At 60.5% G+C, this 26,583-nt stretch overlaps 1 protein-coding gene across 1 annotated transcript in view; it reads left to right on the top strand.

Moving 5' to 3' along the window:
* Positions 1-12,629, top strand: part of PEBP4 (phosphatidylethanolamine binding protein 4) — a gene marked incomplete at its 3' end in the record, with an annotated part of 84,221 nt that extends 71,592 nt beyond the window's left edge. Inside the window, exons 5-7 of the mRNA XM_084221669.1 lie at positions 5,994-6,039; positions 6,928-7,044; positions 12,538-12,629. Coding sequence (XP_084077795.1) covers positions 5,994-6,039; positions 6,928-7,044; positions 12,538-12,629 — 255 coding nt within the window. The remainder of the gene's footprint in view (positions 1-5,993; positions 6,040-6,927; positions 7,045-12,537) is intronic.
* Between the last annotated feature and the right edge of the window lie 13,954 nt (positions 12,630-26,583).

The following is a 26,583-nucleotide window of genomic DNA, read 5'->3' as shown; positions in this document are numbered from 1 at the left end:
TGCTTCCCTGCCGGGGTGCAGAGGAAGGGGTTGCAGGGAAACTCCTCCATGAATTTCTTTGGCAAAGCCACCGGTCTCAACTCCCAAATCCAGCGTTCCAACCCATGCCAGGAGTGTCCTGGCCAAACCACATCTCCCCTGCCCTCCCACTTTTGGGATGGCAGCCCAGCATCCTGCATCCCATTCCCACCCCCAGCCTCCTCTGCAATCCTGCAGGTGTTTTATTTAAAAAAAAATAACCAAAACAACAAAATCCTTCTCCTTTTCCAACACAAATGTTTTGTCTGAGGTTTCAAAACCCCTCCTGGTGTCATCACAGCCTCCTCCCCTCTGGCTCAGACCCCTCACCTACATCCTACAGGAAAGGTGCAGGGCAGGGATCAGTCTCTGGCTGGAAATGCACCCAGCAGAGCCTCCCTCATTGCACTGGGAATGCCATCCTGGGGCTGCCAGGAGGGAGGCAGGAGCCTGGGAAGGTCCCTGCCAGGGCTGGTTGGGGTTATGGAGTGCAGGGTTTTATTTCTAGATTAAGAAAAAGCTTGCAAAAGCCAGGCACGGAGGTGATTTATGTTTATTTTGCTCAGTTAATAACCCGTGGCACGTCCTCCCCTGCGGCGTTAGGGTGGATCAGACAAAGCTGCATTTAAATTACAACCGTGCCCGATATTTATTTTTTAATATATTTTTATGGTCGCCTTCCCCATTTATTGTGAGCTAGGAAAAAAAGTTCAGGCCGTACCAAGAGGATCCTAAAGGCTCTGGGGGCAAATCCTTGGAGTTGAGACTCTGGAAAAGGGGGAGAGGCTGAGGATCCTAAAGGCTCTAGGGGCAAATCCTTGGAGTTGAGACTCTGGAAAAGTGGGAGAGGCTGAGGATCCTAAAGGCTCTGGGGGCAAATCCTTGGAGTTGAGACTCTGGAAAAGTAGGAGAGGCTGAGGATCCTAAAGGCTCTAGGGGCAAATCCTTGGAGTTGAGGCTCTGGAAAAGCGGGAGAGGCTGAGGATCCTAAAGGCTCTAGGGGCAAATCCTTGGAGTTGAGACTCTGGAAAAGGGGGAGAGGCTGAGGATCCTAAAGGCTCTAGGGGCAAATCCTTGGAGTTGAGACTCTGGAAAAGGGGGAGAGGCTGAGGATCCTAAAGGCTCTAGGGGCAAATCCTTGGAGTTGAGACTCTGGAAAAGTGGGAGAGGCTGAGGATCCTAAAGGCTCTAGGGGCAAATCCTTGGAGTTGAGACTCTGGAAAAGTGGGAGAGGCTGAGGATCCTAAAGGCTCTAGGGGCAAATCCTTGGAGTTGAGACTCTGGAAAAGCAGGAGAGGCTCTTCAGATGTGTGTTGGAGAGGTGACATTCCTGGGCTGCTCCAGCCTGAGCCTTGGGGACCCTCAGCACATTTGTGATGAGCCTCAGAGAATTTTTTGGGCTGAGGGTGTGTTGGTCAGTGTCTGCTGGGACAGAGTGTCCTAGCATGATTTTGGGGTTAAAATCACCCAGTGTTGGTGCTTGTGGTGGTGTCAGTCCTCAAACACACAAATCCAACCCACCCAGGTTTAGCTTTCCTGAGGTTCTGGATCTGCCCTGGAAAGAAGTTCCCTGTAGAAGGAAAAGTGCCTTCTCCATTCTTTTTCTGCCTGGATGTGGCTCAGGTCACGGGGGTTTGTCAATTTTTCAGGTGCAGGCTGACAGGGAACAAGTCAAATATCGCTTGGAATGGTGAAATTCCATGAACATAAAATGTAATAAATTAAAATTATGAGCTCTGGGTGAGGGGGTTGGCAGCTGGAGATGGGGTGGGTCCGTGTGTCCCACCCTCCTCGGGGACCACAGGGCAGGACTGGACATCCCTGGAGCCTGTGAGAGGAGCAGGAGGCTCTGCAGAGAGGATTGACTCCTGTTCCTCACAGAGCAAAGTGTCTGGGCAGTGAGGGTCCAGGTGGGAAGTTTGGATGGAAATTCTGGGGATCATTCCTGCCTCAGGCCTGGGGTGGCCTGGCCACGTCTGCAGCCGTGCCCGGAGAGCGAAAGGGGCTGGGAGCACAAAGCCAGGCCCTGAGTCACGCCAGGATCCAGGAACTGGGGCTGCAGGGAAGCACCAGAGCAGGAGGCTGAGGAGAAGGGTTGGCTTGGGAAAGCTGGGCTGGCTCCAGCAGGAAGGGGAGGTTTCTCTGGAGCTGGGCTGTGATGGGATCCAACCTCTCTGGGGTCTCCTCCCTGCCCTGGGAATGCTGTCAAAACACTTTGGAGTAACAGAGCAGCCAGGAGAGGCCATTCCCAATGAAACCTTTCCCATCCCCGATTCTTGCATGAAAACTCTTCCTGTGTTTCTCCTGATTTTTTTCCTCTTTCTCCCAATTTCCTTCCCGACGGAGAGCCCACGACAATCCAGCGGCACGGCAGGGCTGGCATAATGGGATGTGACATTTCTCATCACGAAAGGACTCACAGGCTCGGGGCTGACAGGCTCCTTCAGGCACCAAACCCGGCTTGAGGCTGACGGGAGAAGCGAGGCTGGGCTGAGAGCGGGAGGGTCGGGGCGGCGTGGGCGAGCCAGAGCCCTTTGGGAGCATCCCCGTGGCCCAGATGCAGCTCCAGGATCCCACTGGAAGGGAGCTGCTGCTCAAACAGGCGCCTGAGCTGGGAAATGGCAGAGTTTGGGAGCGCTGGGAGCTGCCCCGGCCCTGCCCCGCTCTCTCCTGGCCTCCCCACACGCGGGGCTAACGGGAGGGAGAGTTTCTCTTGGATGGCTCTCTGCTCACATGCTTTTTGTTGGAAAGCAGGACGAGCCTGGATGTTTCTGGGAGCTGGGGGAGGAGTGGTCCTCCCCACTGCTGCTGGCTTTGGTGGGGAGGAGGAATCCCCAAACCCTCTGCAAGGACAGGGTGGAACGGATCCAGATCCACCTGCAATTAGCATCTCATCCTTTTATTCCCCGTTCCAGCCTCGCAGGGAAGCGGGGTTGCCATCCCAGCGGCTCTGCCTTTCCCGGGATGCTCCTCTGCGCTCGCTGAGCCAATTCCTCCATCCTGACCTCATTCCAAAGATCACAGGAATTGAGGAGAACAAACCTGAGCTCCCGCCGGGCCGGCTTTGAAGCCGCTCAGCCCCGTCAAACTCCTGCTCGTGAGGGGCCGTGCTGGAGGAACCCCGCGTGTTTGGGATCAGCTTCCCCCTCGGATAATTGTTGGTAAAAGCCGGGCCGGGCCCTCTGCTGCTTCCCATGGGATGCAGCCCCCGCACCTGGCCGAGCCCCCCCGGTGTCCCGAGGTCCCCGGGGCCGGGTTGGGACGCGCTCCCGGCGAGGCAGGAGCAGCCCAGCCCTGCTCGGCTGCACTTCCCCGGGTCCCATCCGTCATCTGTTTGTCCTGGTCCCCTGCCAGCGATTGTGCCGATTCCCACACCCACTTTCCATAAACCCTCCGTCCTCGCCCGGGCGAATCGCTGGCGAGAGCTCGCCACCCATCCCTTTCCCCTCCTCTCCGATGGGATCAGACACGTTCTGGAGAGGGGGAAGAAAGGGAAGGGGGTGAAAAGAAAACAAAAAGATCAAGAGGGAAACACGAGGTGACTCACTGCCTTTAATTTATTTGTGTTTATTTATTTATTCCCCCCCACCCTCGGCTGCGACGTGCAGGCAGCAGCGAGGGCTGCCCGTGAGCTCCCAGGGAGCCTCGCTCGGTGCCCAGGGCACCAGAAATGGCAGGGATAAAATTCCCCACTCCTTTGGCCGAGGAAAAGATCGCGGAGAGCAGCTCCTGGCGCTCGAGCCGTGTGGCACAGATTTTTCAGCCTTCCCAGGTCTCTGCACGAGCATCCCGTGCCCCGCCAGCTCTCGACACCACCCGCCACAGACCGGAGGGTGGGAATATCTAATTCCACCTCCTACACCGTGTCCTCGGCAGGGGAAAGAGAGAAAGAGGAGATAAAAGGCTGGGAAGCTCAAATGGTGTCATTAGGAACTATTAATGCTCTCATAAAAGGGCATTAATAAACGCGGCAGCTCATCAGTGTCCATTAGCTCGGCTCGTGGCAGGGATCTTTGGGAGCTGCCGGAGTGTGATGCTCCCCTCGCCCTCACCGGCGTGTCAGCAAAGGGGAAAGGGGCTGGAGGGGGGGTTATTCCCCCGACGAACCATTCTCTGAGCAAAAAACAAGGAGAAAATGTCACAGGGCATCACACCCCACCTCTCCAATCCCTCCCGAATCCCGGCAGCCGTGCCCAGAGGTTGCTCCTTGCTCCCAGGATAGCTGTTTACTATCAAAGGAAAAAAAAAAAAAAAGGCAGGCAGGGTTTGGAGCGCTTATCCCGACTTTCTCCCTCCCGCCCTCTTCCTGTTCTTGCCTCTTAAAAAGGAGTTTTATCCTTTGACTCTCCCATGCCCGCGGCTAGCGAGGAACCCGCAGCATCTCGGGGCGAGCCGGCAGCCCACATCGGCGGGCAGGGCGGAGGGAGGCGGCCCGGCCCGGCCCGATAAGCCCCTGGCAAAGCCAGGAATAGCAGCGCGGTCCCCGCACGGGAGCGTTCCTGCCAGGAGCCAGGAGCGGAGAGAAACCCGCAGTCCGTGCCTTTGAAGAGCCGGGGCTGGCAGCCGGCCCGGCCGCACGGCGAGCTCGGGATGAGCTCGGGATGGGCTCGGGATGGGCTCGGGATTGGCTCGGGATGGGCTCGGGATGCACCGGCAGCTTCCCCCCCGGCACATCTGGGGGAGCAGGCACAGCTGGAGGGCTCGGGCACGTGCGCACATCTGGGCGGAGGAGGGGCGAGCCGGTGTGGGTGGGCCGGCGGGGCGCATCTGGATGGCGCAGGTTTGCACATCTGGATGGCGCTGGTCTGCACATCTGGGCAGGGCCACAGCAGCCCCACGGCCCCGCGGGGGGCTTCTCTCCTCCTCACATCCTGCGCCGCTCCTTCCCCTCCCGCTGCCATCCCGGGCACCCGGACCTGCCCAGGTGCTCACTCATCGCCTCCCTATCGCCGGGAGATTGCAGCTCCAGCTGCCCAGGTGGCGAGCCAGAGTCGGGGAGCCGATATCCAAGGATCCGAGGGAGCTCTTGGCTCCCTGGTGACCTTTGGCGTGCCAGGGGCAGCTGGCAGGAGGCTGTCACCGGCCGTGACTCAGTGCAGAGCAGTTTCCTTTGGAGGGAGAGGGAAGCTTTGATCGCAGGGAGCCGAGGCACCAAACCCGGCTCCCCACGTGCACTTTTGCTGGGAGTTATCTCAGGCATCTTTTTTTTTTTGGGATAATAACTGCCAGGGCAGGTTAGGACGGAGGAGACCTGGCAGAGGAGCGTGTGTGGGCAGGACTGGAATAACGGGTGCTGTAGGAGAGGATTTACGAGCGCTGGGAGGTTGGGAATGGCCGGGAATAGCACAGCAGGTCAGGGGTGAGGGGGGATGTGCAGGGCCAGGATGTGGATGCAGCTCCTGGTATTGTCCCTTTGTCACCCATACAGTCCCCACAGGGTGCTGGGCGTCCCAGGAAAGGCTCCCTGCTCCCAGGAAGCATCCCAGGGCAGGGATGGAGAGCCAGGACGAGCTGTGGGCAGGAGATTGTTGAGAGCAAAGCAAAGCTTTGCCATGGGAATGCTGCTGGAAATCACCAGGATCCCACCTGCAATGGGCCAGCTCTCCCAAATGCTGGTGTGCTGAGCAGCACTGAGGCTTTTAAGGGAATTATTGTGGCTTTCCACAGCCTGGATCCCTGGCCTGGATCTCCAGACTGTGAACAGTCTCTGTGTGCAGGTGACAGCAGTGTCACCTGTGTGTGGATCAAGCCCCTAAATCCCAAACAGCCAAAGAAAAGCCCTGGCATGCTCCTTGCCACCCACCTAAAGAAAATTCCATTTGCAAGGAAGTTTTTACAAGGCAAACACACAAAATGTTGGAAAATGAATCCCTGGGGAGAAGTGGGCACAGCTGTGGGGGCAGGAGGGATCCATCCCCCTGTGTTTCTCCTGAGGATGCCCGTTTCACCAAACCTCCCTCTTTTTGTCCTTTCAGGGCTCGGATCTGAGGGTTGGGAAGATCAATGGGAAGGTCCTGACAGGTGAGTGCAGACCCCAGATGAGGGGACGGGGTCTCAGCCAGCTGGGACAAGGGGGTGGCAGTGCTGGCTGGGGTGGGCACAGCAGGACACGAGGGAGGGACACAAGGGAGGGACACAAGGGGGGGACACAAGGAGCTCCCTAGGGCACAGCTGAAATAGGAACCACTTTTTCTCTAATTTTTTCTAGAGGCAAAAGTGGTTTAAAAACTCCCCAGTGGTTGGAAAGGCTCCAAACCAGTGTAAAAAGAGGGGGGAGGGATAAAACCCAAAAGATAAACACGAGATAACAGTGGGTGAACCCAAACAAGTCCTGTGATGTTGCAGGAACAAAGAGTTTCAGTTCAAAACAGGCCAGATGTGGCTCAGGGAGGTCACACCCCAGGGGAGAAGGGCTGGGGGCTCACCTGGCTGCAGGTGACTGAGTCCTGGGGGAGCTTCAGCCCCTTGGTGTCACATCCTCCTGTCCCTGATGCAGAACGAGGGGTGGCTGTGCTGTGCATCCCATGGATGTCCCTTTGCCAGGGACAAGCTGCACATGCCCTGAGCCAGCTGTGGGCCCCACATCTGGGCAGCTGTGCCCTGCTCCCTCCCAGCCTGGAGCACAGGGTGCACCCCAGGACCCCTCTGGGGGGTTCAAGGGGTGCTGGCCATGCCCTGGTGGGGGGCAGGGGGTCTCAGGTTTGTCCCCCCTGCCCAGGGGAGGCTGCACCCAGCAGGGAGGGAAGGGGGATGGAGGGAGGGGGGCTCAGGGTGGAGCACAGCGAGGGCTCCCAGTGCAGGGAGCTGCGTGACAGAGCGGATCCCAGGCTGGAGGAGGGTGGTGGATAACTGGTTCTGGCGGGAGGTTCAGCTCAGAGGGACGCTCAGCCCTTCTCCTCTGCATCCCAGACTACACCCGGCCCAAGCCCTCGCGTTACAGCGGCTACCACCGCTACCAGTTCCGCCTGTACCGGCAGTCGCAGCACCAGAGCATCTCCCTGAGCTCCGAGGAGGAGGCGTCGCTGGGTAAGGCCCCGCCGAGCCCTCGGTCCCCGCCCCGAGGGGCTGTTCCAGGGCTGTGGGCAGCGCCGCGGGCTGGGGATGCCCGCTCGGCGCAAAGGGATCCTTACAGGGGACGTGGGTGAGGCGTTAAATCCTCGCCAGGCAGCAGAAACCCTTGGAAAACGTCTGGTAACGGCCTGGCTAGCGGGATCGGAAGCAGGGAGAGATGTGGGCTGTGAAATGCAGCCCTTGCTGGCGCATCCCCCCCAGCCCCAGCCGCGGGAGTTGCATCAGCGGCACCTCGGAGCGGGCGGATAAGGATCAGCCGCGGAGAAGGTTTAGCAAGGGATTGCTCAAACCGGGCTGACACAACGCCTGCCAACTCCCAGCTCCTCCCAAAATCTTTCACGGAAGGGATGGAGCGGCCGAGACCCCCGAAATGCCAAGGGGACCGTTCCACGCTGGGGCAGGGGGCAGCCTGCGGGACCCTGGCGGGGGCAGGGACCCGTCCTGCCCGGTGCCGAGCGTGGATCCCTCCCTGCCCCGCCTGGAACTCGGGGCTCTGTGCCTCACGTGGCCTCCACAAGGGAAATTTCAAAACTTTCCCAGCTGGGACCACATGAGCCGGGCTCGACGGGCAGGTCAGGTCGGTGCGTCTGGGCTGCGCTGCCTGACTCACGCCGTGCCTGCTCACCCACAGCGCCCGGCCCGGAGCGGGGGCTGCCTCGGGGGGCTCTCAGCCCGCCCCTGCCCCCTCCCCGGCCGTGGCCGGAGCGGGATGAGGCTGCCACGAGTCTCCCTGCGGGTTGTCCCTGCACTTGGCTTTGTTAAATGGCTCATTAGCTCCGCTTCTTAATGACCCCGCCTGCCAGCCCCTCGTTCCTGCTGGGCGGAGGGGGCTCCGTGCGGTCCCCACATTCCCACCGCAGCATCCCGGAGCTGGCAAGGGAAGCAGAGACACCCACCAGGGAGCTTTTTCCATAGAAATGCTCTTTTTAGCAGGATATGCAGCTCCAGCCCCCCGGATGTCACCCCGGGGAAGGTCCCCGCGCTGTCCCCAAGGCGGGGGTGGCCGGGCATTCCCCAGCTGCCGCTGTCCCCATCCCATTTGTGTTCCCCAGCCCTTCCCACACTTCCTGGGAAAGACCCTGCGGATATTTTGGATATTTTTCCGCAGGATCCGATGCCTCAGCATGGTTTGTCAGGCAGCTGTGGGGGGCTCGTGTTTAAGGAGCCGGTTGAAGGTTATTTTTAACCATTTCATTGCTGCATCACATCCTTGGCCTGGCTAGGGGATGCTGCTGGATTCAGACACCGACAGCCCATCATCTTTATTCCCAGGGAATGAGCCCTAAAAGCAGCCAAAGGATGAGATTTTGGTGTCTCAAGGGTTTTAAAGAAATCCATCCCCAAGGCAGTGGGATCTGCTGGTGCATCCAGCCCTGTGGTGCACAGGCAGCTCACGGGGAGGAGGAGCAGACACCTTTGGCAGAAGGTGGGAACAAGGAGGGGGTGACCCCAATCCCAAAGGATCACGATGAGAGCCCAGCCCGGGCTCTGCCTGGCTCCTCTCCTGCAGCAGAAGCGATGCAGGCTCTCCCGGCGATGCCGCAGGCACAGTTTGCATCCCTGCTCAGAATTTCCCATCTTATTTGGCCTCAAATGAACCCCTTCTTGCTGTTTTTACTCCGTCCTGCACCTGGTGACAGCGACATCTGTGTCTCACCGAGGCTGGGGACACCCATCATCCCCAGCCCTGGACAGGGACATGTCCTGACTGGGCACAGGGAGTGGAACTCATCCCAGCCTCGGGTTGTGTCCAGCCTCAGCGCTGCATCCCTGTGCTGGGCATCCCTCCCTCTGGCAGCTCATCCCCTGGCAGGGCTGAGCCCCACCACAGCGTTTCTGTTCGGCTCCCACAAAAATTCCCTGCTGGCATTGGATCTGTTCAGACGGCCAGGCCAGGAGAGGTCCCGGGCCGAGCGTGGCCGAGCCGGGGGAGGTGACAGTGCCAGGCGGGATGGCAGGAGCTCGGCCGGAGCCTCCAGAAGAGGGCACTAAACCAGGACCTGCCCGCGTCGCCTGTCCCTGCTCCTGGAAAAGATCCCTGGGAATTCAAAACGCGAGGGGCAACGGCGAGCATGGAAAACAAATCCGTGTTTCCTCTCCCTCCTTGCCTGGCTGTGCAGCGCCAGCAGCTCAGAGGGAGCGGGGACATTTCCACCCTGCCGTGGGGATGTCCCGCGTGGGGTGACACAGGTCGGGTGCTGGAAGGGCTGCAGGACCTGGACACGTCCCCCTGTCACTCGTGACAATGTGGAAATCGGTTGCTTACGGCCGAGGTGTTTCTCCAGGGCGACTCTTGAGCAAAAATCTTGTTTCATCAGGGAAAAAAACCACCCTGATCCTTCCCCGTGAATGTTTCTGATCAATCCCAGCCCCAGCCAGCTCCGTGTGACCTCTGGCAAATAACTCAGAGCCTCAGTTTCTCCTCTGGAGCCTGATTCACTTCAGTTTTTGGCCGTGCCACAAATTATCACCGAGCAGCAGCTCTGTCCTCGCTCAGTACCGAAGGTGGGGACCTTTGGGGTGTCCCCACGGCTTTTCCTGCCCCTCACCCCACTTCCCTCGCAGCCAGGAGTGTTACAAGCCGTGGCTGTGTTTTGGGGAGATGCAAGATAATCATTTGTGGTCTGTGAAATGTCACAGCCGCCGTCGCATCCCGAGGCCGCCGCAGGCTCTCAATCCACGGGAAATCCCTCGGCTGGGGAAATTCGGGCACCCACCAGACCCCGGCTGTGGTGCTGGGTGATTAAAGTTCCCCCACAGCTGTCATCGATGGGGGATCTTTAATTAGAACAAAATCTTGAGGCTTCGTTGCACCTGAGTTCATCCCTGTGCTTCCACCTTTTCCCATCAGCTCCAACGAGCTGGGGAGATGCTCCCGCATCCCCAAAGCCCCTCCTGCCCTGGAAAGATGTTTTACAACCGGCAATGGGGTTTTTTTTCCTCCGGGAAGCAACAAGTCCTTTGGGGAGCAGGGATGGGGATAAACCCGGCCAGCCTGTGTTCAGATAAACTCCATCCAGCCCCAGCTCCGGATCAGGGCCGCGGCATTGACTCATGAGCCGACCTTGTGCGCCTCCAATCCGATCCACCCAGCTGGAAAATCGGGTTGGACTGGGCCCCGGCGGGGAGGGAAAGGCTGCGGCCGGGACGGGAGGCGGCAAAGGGCTGCGGGGAGAGCACGGTGCCGGCCCGAGTCCCCGGGTGTCACTTAATGGTGACCAAAGCAGCTGCCGGCCTCCCGCCCACCTCCGCTGGGACATCATTAATCTTGGCAGAGAAGCATCAGGGCTCCCATCAGGAGAACGTTGCCGCTGATGAGGCTGATAAATTACAGCCGGAGGGCCGGGGGAGGAGGGGACCGGCGTTTGGGGGTGGGCAGGAGACAAGGGCAGCGCTGGGAAAGCTGTGGGATCACAGGGATGCCGAGCTCCCCGAGCCCAGCGGTTGCCTCGTGCCTCAGTTTCCCCATCGGGCGCTCCGGGCTCAGGCGGCCGCGCACGTGTGGGTGTCAGCGGGCACTCCTCTTCCTCCGGCGGGTGTGCAGATAAGAGCCAACTGGGATGATTTAATCCTTTGGGAAATGAGCTTGAAAACGGACCAAGCCACGGATGAAACGCCGTATTGTTGTGGCAGGGAGAGGGGACGGTGGCACCGCGACCTCGGCTCCCCGGCCGGGCCCCTGCTCCTTTCCCGGCTCCGTGATCCCGGTGACTCACAGTCCCCAGCCTCGGGAGCCGGCTGGGCTGATTTGGGATGGCTGGCACAGGGAGTTGGTCACGCCGGGATGGGGCACTCGCTTTGGGGACGATCCCGAGGGGGTGGATTTGGTGTAGAGGGGACCCGGCGCCCCAGATCTGGCACCCCCCGGTGCATCCCCCCAGCGCGGCCACACCCGCGGCCGCCCCGGGGCTTTCCGTGGCCCGCCGGGCCGGGCACCAGCGGTGCCAGGGCAGGTAGGAAAGTAGGTCAGGAAAAACCCCGGCCCCTGCAGCCCCGCAGAGGCTCTGCCTCCCCCGGCTCCTTTCATCCGCGCCTCTCCGGAGGCTCCGCGAACATCAGTGCCGGCTCGGCCACCCCTGGGAGTCGGGGGTGCCGCGTCTCGCTCTCGCCCCGGCCCCGCGCGGCACCCGCGGCTCTCCCGGGGGGTTCCCCGGCGCTTTGAAAGCCTCCGGATGAAAGGCGCCCACCAGGCACAGCGGGAGCCGCCCCCCCGAGGCTCCTTCCCCTGGTGCCGCCTTCATCGGGACCCCCAGCGCGGAGGGGGCTGGGCTGAGACCCCCCAAAAGAGGAGCTGTCCCTCCTGCCGAGGTGGGATTTGGGGCTCGTGGCTCTGTGTCCCGGCTGGCGGTGACCCCAGTGCGGGACATTGGGACTGTCCCCGCTCTCGCCTCGGTTTGTGTCCTCGGAGGGTGGCAGGGGACACCTGGGAGCCTGCAGCAGCAGCAGCCTGGTGCGTTCCAACCTCTCATCCCAGCCGGAATGTGGGATGCAGGTCCTTCCTGAGCATCCTGTGAGCTCCTTCCCTGGCCCTGGAGCATCCCGCAGCTCCAGGGCGCGCTGCCGTCACCGCGAGAATCTCCAGAGCTTTTTTTGGAGCTCCGAGCCCGAGGTGGGGAGCAGGTGGGAGCTCCAGCAGCTCCCCCAGCCATCACCACCCCACGGAGGTGATGCAGCAGCTCAGGTTTTGCTCAGCACTTTTGCAAGAGCAAAGGGGACGCTGTGCTCCAGTCGGGGCTGAGATGTGGCAGCAGATAAAGGCTGCCAGGCTGCCGTGTGACATTAAAGAGCAGCAGGAAGAGGAGAGGACAGGTTTCAGATAAACAACGGGCCCCTTTCCCCACAAGGAGGGGCAGCGTGAGCTGTTTGGGAAAACCCCCCGGGCAGGGCAGGATGCTCCCGGAGCCACCAGCCAGACACGGGCTCGGTGCCCGACCCCGGCAGGGCGCAGGGGGATTTCTGCCCCACAGGGGCCGGGTGTGAGGGAATCCCTCCTGCCTTTCGACCCGGAGAGAGTTTCCCTGCTGCCTACGTGGGAAAAACCACAGCTGGACCCAGCAGAAGCTGCCCCCGGAGCTCCTGGGGACCCTGGGGTCAGGGCAGGCAGTGGGGGAGGAGGGTCAGGAATGAGGAACCCCCTCAGCTGCAGCAGTCGGGGGAGCAGCAGCTCAGTGAATGCCACTGAGGGGGATGGGGGATGCCCTGTGACACCCCCAGAGGGATTTCCAGCCAGGCCACCCCCAGGGTGGGCTGGTAGGAAGCCGTAGGAAGGTTTGCTCCAAAGGTCAGGGGGCAGGAGAGGAGCCTGGTACCCCCAGGACGCTCAGAGCTGTCCCTGGGGCCTCCTGGGCTGTGCAGGATGTGGTTTGGGGCAGAGCAGCAGCTGCACAGGGCTGCTCCCCTCTCCAGACCTCCTCCAGCCCTGCTCACCCCCTTTTCCTCTCTCCCCAGGCACCTGGGACTTGAAGGACTTCGTGGAGGATTTTCATCTGGGCCACCCTGTGGCCTCGACCCAGTTCCTCACCAAAAACTACAAGGATTAACTCCGGCCATCCCTGCCTTGCCCTGCACATCCCCACACCACAGAGCCACCTCTGCCCGGAGCTGAGGGGACCCCAGACCCCCTGAGGATGAACCCACCCCGCTCCCAGCCCCGAGTCACAGCACCAGCCCCAACCCCTCCCCTCCCAAAGCCAAGTTCTCTTTCCCTCTGGGGAACGTGCCAGAAGGCATCTCAGCTCACCTGGCTATCCCAGGAATTCTGGCATCTCCCCTTCTCCTTCCTTCACCCCATTTCTGACTTGACCCCCTGCATGTCCCCCTGGCACTTTGGGGACTTTGAGTTTGATGCCTGCAGCTTCCTGAATAAAGTTTGGATGGAGCACATGGGGCTCTGTGGTGGCAGCGAGCGCGGGGCAGGGGCGGTGCCAGGTGAGTCTGGCATTTTGGCACCTGCACGGGATGAGCAGACCCCTGTGGGCAGTGGGAGCAGGGAGTGGCCAGCCAGACCCTCTTTAGGTGACCCCAGGGTCACCCAGGAGGGGACAGGGACAGCGATGCTGTCCAGGGGTCCCTTGGTGGCACCGCGTGGGAACCGGGCCCTGCCCCGGCCCTGCCCTGCCTGTGCCCTCAGCCCGTTTCTCTTGGAAAGCAAAACCAAAATTAAAGGCATAAATCAGCAGAGCTCTGCCTACTGGCCACTTAACCGGACCTCCCCTTTAATTAGCTCCTTAATTAGGCTTTCATCTAAGACTCAGTTTTCTCCGAGGCTCAGATTCACCCGCCTGCAGCTCCTCCTTGGAGCACATCCCGGTGTCTGTGCTGTGACAAAGCCACCTCTGTCCTGCCCATGGCCAGGAATAATTTTCCCCTTGGAACAAACCAAGGAGAGCAGGAGTCCAGGACGTTCTGCAGGCAGGGGAAACTGAGGCACGAGGGAATGACTCGCTCAGGGCTGGGCAGGGAGGCCTGGGATCCCTCAGAGGGGCTGTGATGCTCTGGTTGCTGCATCTCAGCTCTGCATCAGTGCCTGATCAGAGCCACCTGATCCCAAAAAAACATCTCTGTGCCATCCTGCTGTCACCTCTCCTGGGTCCCTGGCAGTGAGAGCAGATTTCAGTCCTGCCTGGGGGCTTGGAGGTGGATTTTAGTCCTGCACTGGGGGGTTAAACCTGGATTTCAGTCCTGCACTGGGGGGGTTAAATGTGAATTTCAGTCCTGCACTGGGGGGTTAAACCTGGATTTCAGTCCTGCACTGGGGTGTTAAACCTGGATTTCAGTCCTGCACTGGGGGGTTAAACCTGGATTTCAGTCCTGCACTGGGGGGTTAAATGTGAATTTCAGTCCTGCACTGGGGGGTTAAACCTGGATTTCAGTCCTGCACTAGGGGGTTAAATGTGAATTTCAGTCCTGCACTGGGGGGTTAAATGTGAATTTCAGTCCTGTACTGGGGAGTTAAACTTGGCTTCCCTGAGGGACTTTCCCTCCAGGAAGTGGCTCTTTGCCTCGGAGGGGCTGAATCACCCCGGGGTCCTGCAGAGCTCTGTCCCCTCCAGGGAGGATCAGGGTGTCCAAGGGGGATGCAGGAGCAGGATCCAGCCTTGCCCTGGGCACACAAGGCTGGGTGAAGCTGCAGGAGCCGGCGGGAAGGAAAGCAACAAAAAAAGGAAGCTGGGTAACACCACAACCCAGGGAAAAAAAAAAAAAACACGAACCCCGCTGCCACTGGCACTAAGATTAGCAGCAGAGGAAATGACACTGAGGTGTCATGGAAGTCTGCTAAAGTTGGATTTCTCCTTTTTGTATCCTGCCCTCAGAGCAGGGTGTAATTGGCCCAGCAGATGGGAGCGAGGCTCGGTGTAAAGGAGAGGTCAGGGCTGGGCTGAGTCCTGCAGCCAAAGTGCAGCAGCCTCCCCTCCCTGCTCCTGCTCCCCGCGGCTGCCGGGGTTATTTTTGGTGGAGAAAAGGCAATTGGGGGTTTATCCTTCGAGGAAATGATCACTGTGGTGCCTGGGTTTAACTGGGATGGGACAAACGGAGCTGAGCTGGGATTGGGATCGCTGAGAGCCAGAGTGATCCACGGTCCTGTGTGATACTGATGGGGTGGGGAATGGGAATGGGAATGGGGACAGAGATGGAGAATGGAAATGGGATGGGGAATGGGAATGGGAATGGGAATGGGAATGGGAATGGGATGGAGAATGGGAATGGGGACAGAGATGGAGAATGGAAATGGGATGGGGATTGGGAATGGGTTGGAGAATGGGATGGGATGGAGAATGGGAATGGGATGGAGAATGGAAATGGGGACAGAGATGGAGAATGGGAATGGGATGGAGAATGGAAATGGGCTGGAGAATGGGATAGGATGGAGAATGGGAATGGGATGGGATGGAGAATGGGAATGGGAAAAGATGGAGAATGGGAATGGGAATGGGAATGGGATGGGATGGAGAATGGGAATGGGAAAAGATGGAGAATGGGAATGGGAATGGGATGGGATGGAGAATGGGAATGGGAAAAGATGGAGAATGGGAATGGGAATGTGAATGGGATGGAGAATGGAGAATGGAAATGGAATGAGAATGGGAATGGGAAAAGATGTAGAATAGAAATGGGATGGGATGGGATGGGATGGGATGGGATGGGATGGGGCATGAAAATGGGAATGGGGACAGAGATGGAGAATGGGATGGGATGGAGAATGGAAATGGGAATGGGGGCAGAGATGGAGAATGGGCATGGGATGGAGAATGGAAATGGAATGAGAATGGGGATGGGAAAAGATGGAGAATGGAAATGGGAATGGGATGGGAATGGGGGCAGAGATGGAGAATGGGGATGAGGGGACAGATGGGGGTGGAGATGGAAATGGAGGTGGGGATGTGGATGGGACAGGTGGGAAATGGGATGGAGAACAAGGATGGGAGTGAGGTGAAGATGGAGAAGGAGAGGGGAGTGGAGATGAGATTGGGGATAGGGATGGGATGAAGATGGAGATGGGGATGGAGGAGCATGAATGGAGATGAGGATGGGGATGGAGATAAAATGGGATGGAAATGGGATGGAGATCAAATGGGATGGGATGGGGATTGAGAATGGGGATAGGGATTGAGAGTGGAAACAGGGATGAGGATGGGGATGGAGAATGGAAATGGGGTAGGAATGACCAGATCAGGAATCTCCCCAGCTGGCTGCCATATCCCTGTGGTGGGATGATCCCTGCCAGGACACAGCACCTTGGCCTTGTGGGGGCACTCAGGGCTGCAAACGCAGCAGCCCTGGCCAGCCCTGCACCACAAACTCTCACTGGGATGCAACACGAGGCCTCCACGGCGTGGAAAATATTAATTGCGGTTTTCTGGTTCACTTTTCGATTATTTAGAAAGAGTGAAGGGAAAAACTCACAAGGAGGAAGCCACGTACAGTCACTTCACGCCGGTCCCACCCCCTTTATCTCTCCTTCCATTCGCTCACCATCGGCGCGAGAGAGAAAAGAGAAGCTGAGCTCTCTCAGCTGCCTAAATGTAGAAAGTTTTGCTTCTAAATCAGTTTGTGATGGAAAGGAAACACGTCACGTCCCTGGGGAAGTGGCTGGTTTTGAGCAGCCACAACCCCAGCGCCGAGTGCTGCAATGGAACAGCCCAACACTGAAATAGCTCCACGCTCTGTTATTGTCACCCAGAGAAGTTTTTTTTTCACTGTCTAGGTGTAATTTTTAGCCTCCAGAGGAAGTTTTATTTGTATTTGTTACCTCGACTTTCCACTGTCGTGGCTTCGTGACTTTTTTGTGTGAAGGGCTGGGAGAAAACAAAGTTGGGTGAGCTCAGGTGCGGGGTGTGAGCTGGGACCTTCAGCACCAACGGCATATCCCAGGAATTCCAGCAAGGATTCACCAGCCTTGCAGAGCCCAGCTGCATTCCAAGGCCACAAACCCATGGAAACACAGAATCCTGGGGATTTTGGGGGGCTGTGAGCTGAGCTGAGCCCAGGCATGGCTGTGGGATGGACACAGCTCCCCTTTGTTCACCCAGCACGGGGCTCTGAGCTGGGTTTGGGCAATTCCAGCTCCTTCCCAAAGCAAACCCACCCACTCCGTGGCATGACTGAGGGAGAAGAGGACTTGGAGTTTAAAAATTAACAATGAACTCGTGAAAATTGAGTGTTCCTGGTGAGAAACAGCAGCACCCAGCAGCACATGGGGGGGTGTTCCTTGCCAAAACTGGGCTGGAGGCCAGGAGAAGCTCGTGCTAAACACGAGCCCTAAGCCAACAGGATAACAATTACCTGCTTTTAATAATCACTGAAATAATTAATGGGAGAAAGTCTCAGCCCCCGGCTCAAGGGGGGCAGCTCTGGCTCGGATGCAGAGGGCTCACCCCAGGAAAATGCAGATTTAAGGCCGGAGCAGGTACTGGGGGACACCCCTGTCACCCCCAAAGCCTTGGTGGCACCTGGGGATGCCCCAGGGACAGCCCAGGTGCCAGGAGCTGGCAGTGCCAGGCAGCAGCTCCCCCTCAGCCAGGGACTTGCTCAAGAAGGGATTAGCAGGATCAGCTGATGATGATCTAAGCGCATAACTATATCAACCTGCGAATTAATTCTGATATCTCACACCTCGGAGCTCCTCTATCTGCAGATCTCTGCACTCCTCAAGCGTTCCCTGAGCTAAGCCCAGCTGCTCCCCCCCGGGAAATAGGTCAGGAGGGATAATCCCCAAATCCCCACGTGCTGCTGGGGACGAGCAGCGCTGCCCGATTTGGGAGCCGACGTGGGAGATTCCCCCGGCCAGCTGAGCATCAGCAGCCGCACGGGATGCTGAGACACCCGGCTCCGCACGTCAGCCAGGGGTGGGCGACGCCGGGATGATCCGGCAAAGAGCTCCCAGCCTTCATCCTCGTGCTGGGGACTCACAAAGGCCCGGGCTGGGGGTCCCCCCGTGCCGCGGGGATGGGGTGGGGGTGGCAGCCTGCGCTGGGAGCTGCTGCTGGGCTCCGCTGCTCCAGGAGCCGGCAGCCGGGCGGGCCCTGGGAGAGGCCGTGGCAGGAATTTAGGGCTCCTGAAGTAATAGGTGAGGCAGGAAAGGCGAGGACAGGGACGTGTCCCCACCTCTGTGTCCCTGCCAGCCGGCAGCAAGGGGCACGCAGGCTGGTCCTGCGGTGATGGTTTCATTGATTAGCAATAATTAATTATTATTTGGTTTCCAAAATGCTGTGTAATATCAGAGGAGCTTTGTGGGGTTGTCTGGGGCCCAGGGCCAGAGCTGGTTTGGTTTTGGGGTCCTGGACCCCCATCCTGCTCACTGGGGCAGGATCATTCAGCCGTGCTCTGGCAGCATCCTGGGATGCAAATTCCAGCTGTGCCCAGAGGCACTGCCAGGCATCCTGGGATGAGCATTCAAGGGATGCTCAGCGGGGAGAAACTCAGCCCAGGTTTTGTTTCCTCTTTCAGCTGCTCCCCGAGTCGCTTTGAGCTGGGTTTGTCCGCGGCAGTGGGAAGCTCCCAGCCTCTCCCACTCCTCCGGGAGCCACGAGCACCTTCAGATGTGGTTTGCCCCAAAACGCTCCTCGGCAGAACAAAACCAACCAAAGCGTTTTGGATACGGTGGTCCCAGCCCAGGAGCTGCCGTGCCCGGGTGCCTGGCACTGCCCTGTTTACCCCAGCTGGCTGCGGGATGAGGCGGATGCCCGGCGGGCTCCGCATCCCCAGGTGTGGTGGAAGGAGGCGGGTGGCTCTGCCAGCGCCCCGGCTGCTCCCCGGCCAGCACGGACGGACTCGCCCCGCGGCCCCGGCCCGGCCTGTCCTCACTTGCCGGCTGCTCTCGCTTCCCATTCCCTGCCCGCAGCCCCGCGGGTCCTCAGCCAACCTCACATTTCCTCATTGCTAGGAAATGGCAAATTCCCCCCGGGCTGGTTTCAATGGCTCACAGATCCCTCGCCTTTGGCCTCTCCCCAGTTTCTCCTGGGCTGGTTGCAGCTCAGCCTTCGGGAGCAGCGCTTTTTCCCAGGCACGCAGCCCTTGGAATTCTCTGTCTGGGAGGACACCCCGCCCCTCCCACCACGTCGGATTCACCCCTCAGTGCTGACACAACACCGAGCCCTTTTTCCACTGGATGTGGTGGATTTTGGGGTTCTGACGTCCTCTGCTCCTCTCCGTGCTCACATCTCTGGAGTGCTGTCATGGCACAGCTCTGGGAGCTGCAATTCCAGGGTCCAGTTCCTCTTCTGTTTCTTGGTTTCATGTTAAAAAATGCCTTTGTGGTCTCCCTCTGCAAACCTCTCGTGGGGTCACTGCGGGGCTCCTTCCTGGGGCCACCACGCCGAGGTTGCTGCTGGTCCCATAAAATCATCCTTGGGTTTGCAGCCCGCCCTGCTCCTGATCCCTGGCTGGAATCCCACCCTTCCCACTGGTGCTGCTCCCTCGGGACCACTTTCACTCTGGGCCTGCTCTGTAGTTTCCCTGTTAATCAGCTGTCTCCTTATCTCCGGGTCACACTGCGGCAGCTGCCGCCGCTATTGTTCCCCAGCTGGATAATAACAGGAAGGGCTTGGGAAACCAGACCTGTGTCAGGCTGAGGCGACCCAGAGATTCCAGCTCCCCCAGAGCACTCAGCAGCACAACCTGGAGTCCCCCACCAGCCCCTGGGAGCAGTGAGAATTGTAGGGTTGGAGTCCCCCACCAACCCCTGGGAGCAATGAGAATTGTAGGGTTGGAATCCCCCACCAATCCCTGGAAGCAGTGAGAATTGTGGGGTTGGAGTCTCCCACCAACCCCTGGGAGCAGTGAGAGTTTTGGGGTTGGAGTCCCCCACCAATCCCTGGGAGCAGTGAGAGCTGTGGGGTTGGAGTCCCCCACCCCAAAGTTGTGGGGTTGGAGTCCCCCACCAACCCCTGGGAGCAGTGAGAATTGTAGGGTTGGAGTCCCCCACCCCAAAGTTGTGGGGTTGGAGTCCCCCACCAGCCCCTGGGAGCAATGAGTTTTGGGGTTGGAGTCCCCCACCAATCCCTGGGAGCAGTGAGAGTTTTGGGGTTGGAGTCCCCCACCAATCCCTGGGAGCAGTGAGAGCTGTGGGGTTGGAGTCCCCCACCCCAAAGTTGTGGGGTTGGAGTCCCCCACCAACCCCTGGGAGCAGTGAGAATTGTAGGGTTGGAGTCCCCCACCCCAAAGTTGTGGGGTTGGAGTCCCCCACCAGCCCCTGGGAGCAATGAGTTTTGGGGTTGGAGTCCCCCACCAATCCCTGGGAGCAGTGAGAGTTTTGGGGTTGGAGTCCCCCACCAATCCCTGGGAGCAGTGAGAATTGTAGGGTTGGAGTCCCCCACCCCAAAGTTGTGGGGTTGGAGTCCCCCACCAACCCCTGGGAGCAATGAGAGTTTTGGGGTTGGAGTCCCCCACCAATCCCTGGGAGTAATGAGAGTTTTGGGGTTGGAGTCCCCCACCAATCCCTGGGAGCAATGAGAGTTTTGGGGTTGGAGTCCCCCACCAATCCCTGGGAGCAGTGAGAGTTTTGGGGTTGGAGTCTCCCACCAATCCCTGGGAGCAGTGAGAATTGTAGGGTTGGAGTCCCCCACCCCAAAGCTGTGGGGTTGGAGTCCCCCACCAGCCCCTGGGAGCAGTGAGAGTTTTGGGGTTGGAGTCTCCCACCCCAAAGTTGTGGGGTTGGGGTCCCTCACCCCAGGAGCAGTGGGAAGTTGTGGGATGCTCTTTGGGAAGAGTTCCCCCCCCCAGCACCTCGAACGCTCCTGCAGGTGCACGCCTGGCCTCCAGCCATCTCCCAGGGCTGTTCCCTTCAGCAACCAAGCCTGGCCACCCAGAACCCATTTCCCAGGATCAGCAAGATGTTTGGAGCTCTGCTCCAAAGGGCTTTTCCTCCCCATCCCAAGATTTTCATCCTGCTGCCACACAGGGTGAGGCAGGGCTGATCCCTGCCTTGCCACGGGGGAAACTGAGGCAGGAAATGGCTTCCCACAGCCACCCACAACGCTCCCATAGCTGCCCCCACCAGCCACCCTGGGGTTTGGCTTATGGGGATCCATTCTTTGGGATCTACCCAGGGACACCCCAGGGCAGCAAGTTCTGCCTGTGGGTCCCTTCCTGCCCTGCAGGAGGAGGGAGATGCCAGTCTCCCTCTCCAAGAGGAAAATGCCCATCTCCCTTTCCATGCCCATCTCCTTTTCCAAGAGGGAGATCACAGCCTCCTTTTCCATGAGGGAAATGCCCATCTCCTTTTCCATGCATATTTCAGTGTGAGTGTTTCCAAATATTTCCGGAGGAGGAGGAGGGTGTGGAGTTTTCACAGGCAAATCAGGAAAACCAAGGTGAGGCAGGAGCGTTGGGAAGGACACAGGCCGGGAGGGTGTTGGTCTGGGATCAGGAAAGCTGCCCAGCAGTTTCTCCTGGCTGAAGTTCCCTCAGTCAGAGTTTGGCCTGAAATGAGGATTTCCCACGACTGACAACAACAAAGAAATTCTCTCCTCCCCCAGAAATTGCAGATTACCCTGAATCCCATCCCTGCCAGTGCTGAGCATCTTTCATGCCAGGCCATGGAATGCTCAGAGAACAAACTGCTGCTGCTACAGCCACATCTGGGCAGCTGTTGTTTGCCAGAGAGAACGGACAGCCCTGAAAGTGCCACAGCAGCTCAGCACCTACAAACAAAACAAAACAAAACAAAACAAAACAAAACTCACACCCCCTGAATAACCACCGAGGCTTGATCAGGTCCCCCCGCGACGCCCACTCCGTGGTTTGGGTGGCTCGGGGTGTGTTTTTTTCCCCTCTCCAAACTGCTCGAGAAAAGTTTGTGTTGTCGACCATCCAGGCAGCCGCCTACACGCGTGGCCCTGGCACAGTCGTCCCCCGGGGGTAGGAGGCCGGTGACCTTTCAGGTCCCCAGCAGCCACACTCTGTTTACTGCTCCGTGACCTTACCAGCCCCAGATCTGCATCTGCAGCGAATCCAAGGGCTGCGGAGGAAAAGCTCCGCGTTCTGGTTTGTGCCTCGGGCTCCGTGCCGGAGCATCCTTTGTAATCCAGGATGAGGTGACAATGCGGGTGATCATCGCCATCATTACAGATGATCCCTCTCTCCCTCCCCGGAGTTAAAAGCCTGAAACACAGAACCGTGCCCCGCGTGGAGCTTGCCAGAGCTCCTGAGACACCGAACAGGAGCAGCTCGTGATGTCCCCCAGCCTTCAAGGCTCAGCTCTCAGCTCAGCTCAAGTGAATTTTAGGGAGCGAGCAGCCCATCAGCCCGGCCACAAGGCACGAACACTGGGCTCGCGTTCCCTTCTCTGTAAGTACAATTAAGCTGTCGTTAATTAGGTGAAAAACCCTGACGAGTTCCCCTTTTCGAAGCCCGGGGGTCCCCCAGGATGTGCAGCCCGGAGCACCTGCAGGGTTCCCGGCACACGAATCAGGGCCCGCTCGGTCACAAGACCGAGAGGAGCGGGGACAAGTCGCCCGTCAGGTGACAGCACCCAGGGGGACAGGGGGACAGGGTCCCGGTCCCATGAGGGCCAGCGGGGTTTTGGGGATGGGGTGTGGCTGCTCTCAGCATCGCACACCCCCGAGGGAGGGTCGGGCTGGGGGCTGGGGGCTCTCGGTTCCTCGCTGTCAGCACTTGGGTGGGTGTCACGGGAACTGGGCAGGGTAGGACACGGTTAAATAATGTCACCGTTTGTCACAACCCCTGCACGGGATGCTGGGAGGTGAGGGGGGATGGGGCAACGCTGGTGTGGGACACTTGGGAGTGAGGAGGGACGGCAGCGTTTCATGGAATTCTGGAATGGTTTGGCTGGGCAGGGACCTTAAAGCTCCCCCAGTGCTACCCCCTGCTATGGGCAGGGACACCTCCCACTGTCCCAGGCTGCTCCAAGCCCCGTCCAGCCTGGCCTTGGGCACTGCCAGGGATCCAGGGGCAGCCACAGCTCCTCTGGGAATTCCATCCCAGCCCCTCCCCACCCTCATTCCTTCCAAAAATCCCACCCCAATCTCACTTTTCCCAGCTTGAAGCCATTCCCTGTGTCCTGTCCCCCATCCCTTGTCCCCAGTCCCTCTCCAGCTCTCCTGGAGCCTCTTTAGGCTCTGGAAGGGGCTCTGAGCTCTCCTGGAGCCTTCTCCTCTCCAGGTGAGCTCCCCCAGCTCTGCCAGCCTGGCTCCAGAGCAGAGGGGCTCCAGCCCTGGAGCAGCTCCGTGACCTCCTCTGCAGCTCTTCCAGCAGCTCCAGGTCCTTCCCGTGCTGCCCGGACCTGGAGCAGCACCGCAGGTGGGGTCTCACCTGAGCGGGGCAGGGGAAGATCCATGGGCATGGAATGCCAGCAGTGATGATCCAGGTCACCAAAACACCTGGATCAGGACGGGGTTCACACGAGGCAGATGTGTGGGATGACGAAAAAGAGAGTGAAACCTCTCAGCTGCAGACTCCATCCAGGCTGGGCTGTAATTTAAAACCATCCGGAGCCATCCCAGGTGAGACTCTGTTTCCCCCCCCCATCCCGTTGGGTGGAGAGCTCTGCTCGGGATGCTCTGACCCATTAAGCTGAGCTTTAACTAAGCCAGTCCAACCCCCATGCGGCCGTTGCCGTGCCAGTCTGAGTCTGCCTCCGTTTAATTTGGCTTCAGGCCGCTCCCAAGCAAACCGCTGTCAGTGCCTGAGCTGTCCCGCTCTCACCAGCCGGGTTTAGCGGCAGGTCCCCCCACTCGGGGGCTTTAAACCCAGCCTAAACCCCACGGCGAGGGTTTGGGGTGCACCCACAGCCCCAGGCGCCCCGAGCGAGCAGGAGCCAGCTGCATTCCCAGCGGGAAGCAGGTGCCACTCCCGTGTCACTGTCACCCTCGGGGGGCAGACGCCCACCCGGGTCGGGGTGAGCCGAGCGCGGGGCTGGCACTCGTGGGGATGCGGAGTTTTCCAGAGCAGGGGGAGGAGCAGCTTGCTCCGGAGCAGGAATTCACCACGGGACCCTCGCCCGTGGGTGCCGATAAGGCTGAGCAAACCCGCGCCCTCCGCTATAAATCGGCAGGAACAGGGTGGTGGTGTCGGTACCGGACACAATTAAGGGTTGAGGAGGGGTGGTTTAATTTTGGGGGGGTCCCCGCTCTGACCTGCGGGGCCGTGGGAGCCGGACACGCAGCGGGGACCCCGCAGCATCCCCGGCGCTGCCGCTGCGGGCGCGCTCCCACCGGGGGAATGCGGTGACGGGGGAGGACCCCTGGGGGACGGGGGTGTCAGCGGGACCCCCTCCTCACCCCCGCGGCTCGGGGCGGTGTTGCCCGGGGGGGTGCGGGCTGTGGATCCCCCTCCGCGCCCCGCGCCCGCCCCGCTCCTCGGCAGCGCCGGGGGCGCCGGAACCGGCGGCCAAAGAAGGGAGCGGAGGCGGGGCCGGATCCAGGCCTTGTATGGCGCTTCCCCTCGGCCGCCCGCCCGCCGCCGCCCCGCGCTCCCCCCCCCCCCCGTTCCCGCCGCCGCCGCCGCCGCGCTCCCCCCGGGCCGCGCCGGGCCACGGGCGGGGCGGGCGGGGGATGCGCTGGGGAGGGGGAGCTGCGGCTCGGGGGGGCGGCGGGAGGGGTGCAAGGTGGGGTGAGAGACCGAGAGAGGGGTAAAAACAGGGAGAGTGTCCTGCAAAGGATGGGGGTGAAAAGGGTGCAAGGGAGGGGGGCTCTGTGCAGGATGGGGGGGTCTCAGAAGGGTGGGGGGGCTCTGCACAGCGTGGGGGGCTCTGCACAGCGTGGGGTCCTGTGCAAGGTGTGGGGGCTCTACAAAGGGAGGGGGCTCTGCACAGGATGGGGGTTCTGCACAGGGTAGAGGGGCTTTAGTGGGAGGGGGTTCGGTCGATGGAGGGGCAGCACTGCAGAGGTTGGGGTGCAGTGGTTGGGGGGCTGTGGTGAACGAGCGGCCCTGGAGTGCCCGGGGGCCCTGAAGTGGCTGTGGGGGGCCTTGAAGTGAATGTGGGGGGCTCTGAAGTGAATGGTGACCCTGAAGTTGGTGGAACACACAGGCCCCTCCTCCCCCCGCGGTCACAAACAGCCCAAGTCGGGGCTCGCTGCCCCCCACCCCCGGGAACTCTCCCCCCGCCCTGCGCACAGCAGCACCCCCCGCCCACCCCGCCCCCCGCCCCGAGCGGCTGCGGCACCGCGCAGCGACGGTGCCCGGGCCTCGGTGCATCTCCACAGCCCCCGGTGTGCCCGTGCCCCGCGCACCCGCGGAGATTGCCCGGTCCCCTCCCGCCGCAGCCCTCCCGTAGCCCGGATTTCACTCCCATGGCAAAGCCGGCCCTGCAGGAATTGGGTAAGTGGAGCTATTGCAACACAGCATTTTTCCATACATTTGCTATATAACTCGGAGGGTTTTAAAGATAGCATCAGTTGGCACACTTAGCACGAAACCACCTAATTACTGACGCCTTGGAAGTGCCAAACTTTTAAAGGGGGGAGGTGAGGTTAAAATCACAGGCTACCAACAAGTGTTACCTGTTTTTAAAGTATTCCGAGTGCTGTTCTGCACGGGAGTCGGGACATGGGGAGGGGGCGGCTCGGGGCAGAGCCATCCCCTCTGTCACCACTGCCACCACACCGAGGGGCTGGAGGCTTCTGCAGCCCCCCCACTCTGACCCTCTCCTTCCCACCAAACTCCACTGCCTGGCGCTGTGGCTTTCCCTGCACAGCTCCCATCCCGTTCCTGTGCCAGCCCGGGCTGCGGGATGGGGTTTGTGGCCGGTCCTGGCCTCCACCGGAGGAAAAAAACCTCCCGCTAAGAGCCTGGCTCTGAGCAGCCCCGGGGGCGGCCGCAGGGTCAGGCACGGCGGGGGCGGACTGTCCCCGCGCCCCCGCTGCTTCCCGGGGGATGATCCGGGCTGGAAGGGCTGGAGCCGCCGCCGCCTGCCCTGCGCAGGGGGACGGCACCGCTCGGCGCGGGGGATGCAGGCCAGACAGGGAGACCCACGGCCCGGTGCACTGCGCCCGGTGCAAGATGCCCGGTGCCCCGTGCAGGGTGCCCTGTGCCCAGGGCCCGGTGCAGAGTGCCCGGTGCAGGATGCCTGATGCACGCCCGGTGCCCTGTACTCGGTGACAAGCGCAGAATGCCCGGTGCCCGGTGCCCTGCACAGGGTTCCTGGTGCCCACTGCCCGGTGCAGGGAGCCTGGTACCCCGTGCAGGATGCCCGGTGCTTGGTGCAGGAAGCCCGGTACCCTTTATCCGGTGCGAGATACCCGGGTCCCGGTCCCCACTGCCCGGTGCGTGGTGCCCGGTACCGGGTACCCCTTCCCCGATGCAGCACGCCTGGTGCCCGGTCTCCTTTGCCCGGCGTCCGGTGCCCCGTCCCCCTTGCCCGATGCAGGATGCCCCGTTGCCGGTCCCCGCAGCCCGGTATCCGGTGCCCGGTTCCCCTTGCCCGGTGCAGGGTCCCCGGTTCCCCCGGCCCGGTCCCCTGTCCCCCGTCCCCGCGCGCGCCGGCCCCGCTTCCTGCTCTCTCCAACGTTCCATTGTGCGGAGCTTCCATTGTGACGTCTCGGCCTCGGCTCGGCTTTGTCTGTCCATATATGGGCAGCTACGTCACGGAGCGCTCCCGCATAAAGGCCCCGCGGAGTCCCCGGCGGAGCAGTCGGGCGGCAGAGAAGGAACCGGCGAGCGGAGCGGGGCCGAGCGCGGGGGAAGCGGGGCCGGGGCCGGGAGCCGGCGAGAGAGAGAGAGAGAGAGAGAGGAGGGGTTAAATCCTCCCCCCCCCCCCCCACCCCCCCAGCTTCTACAACCACATCTGCCAGCCAGATCGCCCCCTCCCCCTCGAGGAAACACCACCAAGGGACCCACGGAGGACCGCGCCCCCCCCGCGCCCCCTCCTCCGCGGCCACCCCCAGCCCCCCCCCCGCCTCCTCCTCCTCCCCCCCGCCGCCCCCGCCCCAACTTTTCTTCTTGCATGATTTCCCTCGCACGGATTTGCCACTCGGATGTTGTTTCCTCGGGAGCCGAGCTCGGAGCCACGTTGAACCAGCCTTTTCCTCCAGTGCT

The sequence above is a fragment of the Fringilla coelebs genome (genome assembly GCF_963513975.1).
Source record: "Fringilla coelebs genome assembly, chromosome: 26".
Taxonomy (NCBI): Eukaryota; Metazoa; Chordata; class Aves; order Passeriformes; family Fringillidae; genus Fringilla; species Fringilla coelebs.
This window is presented reverse-complemented; position numbering and strand designations above follow the sequence as displayed.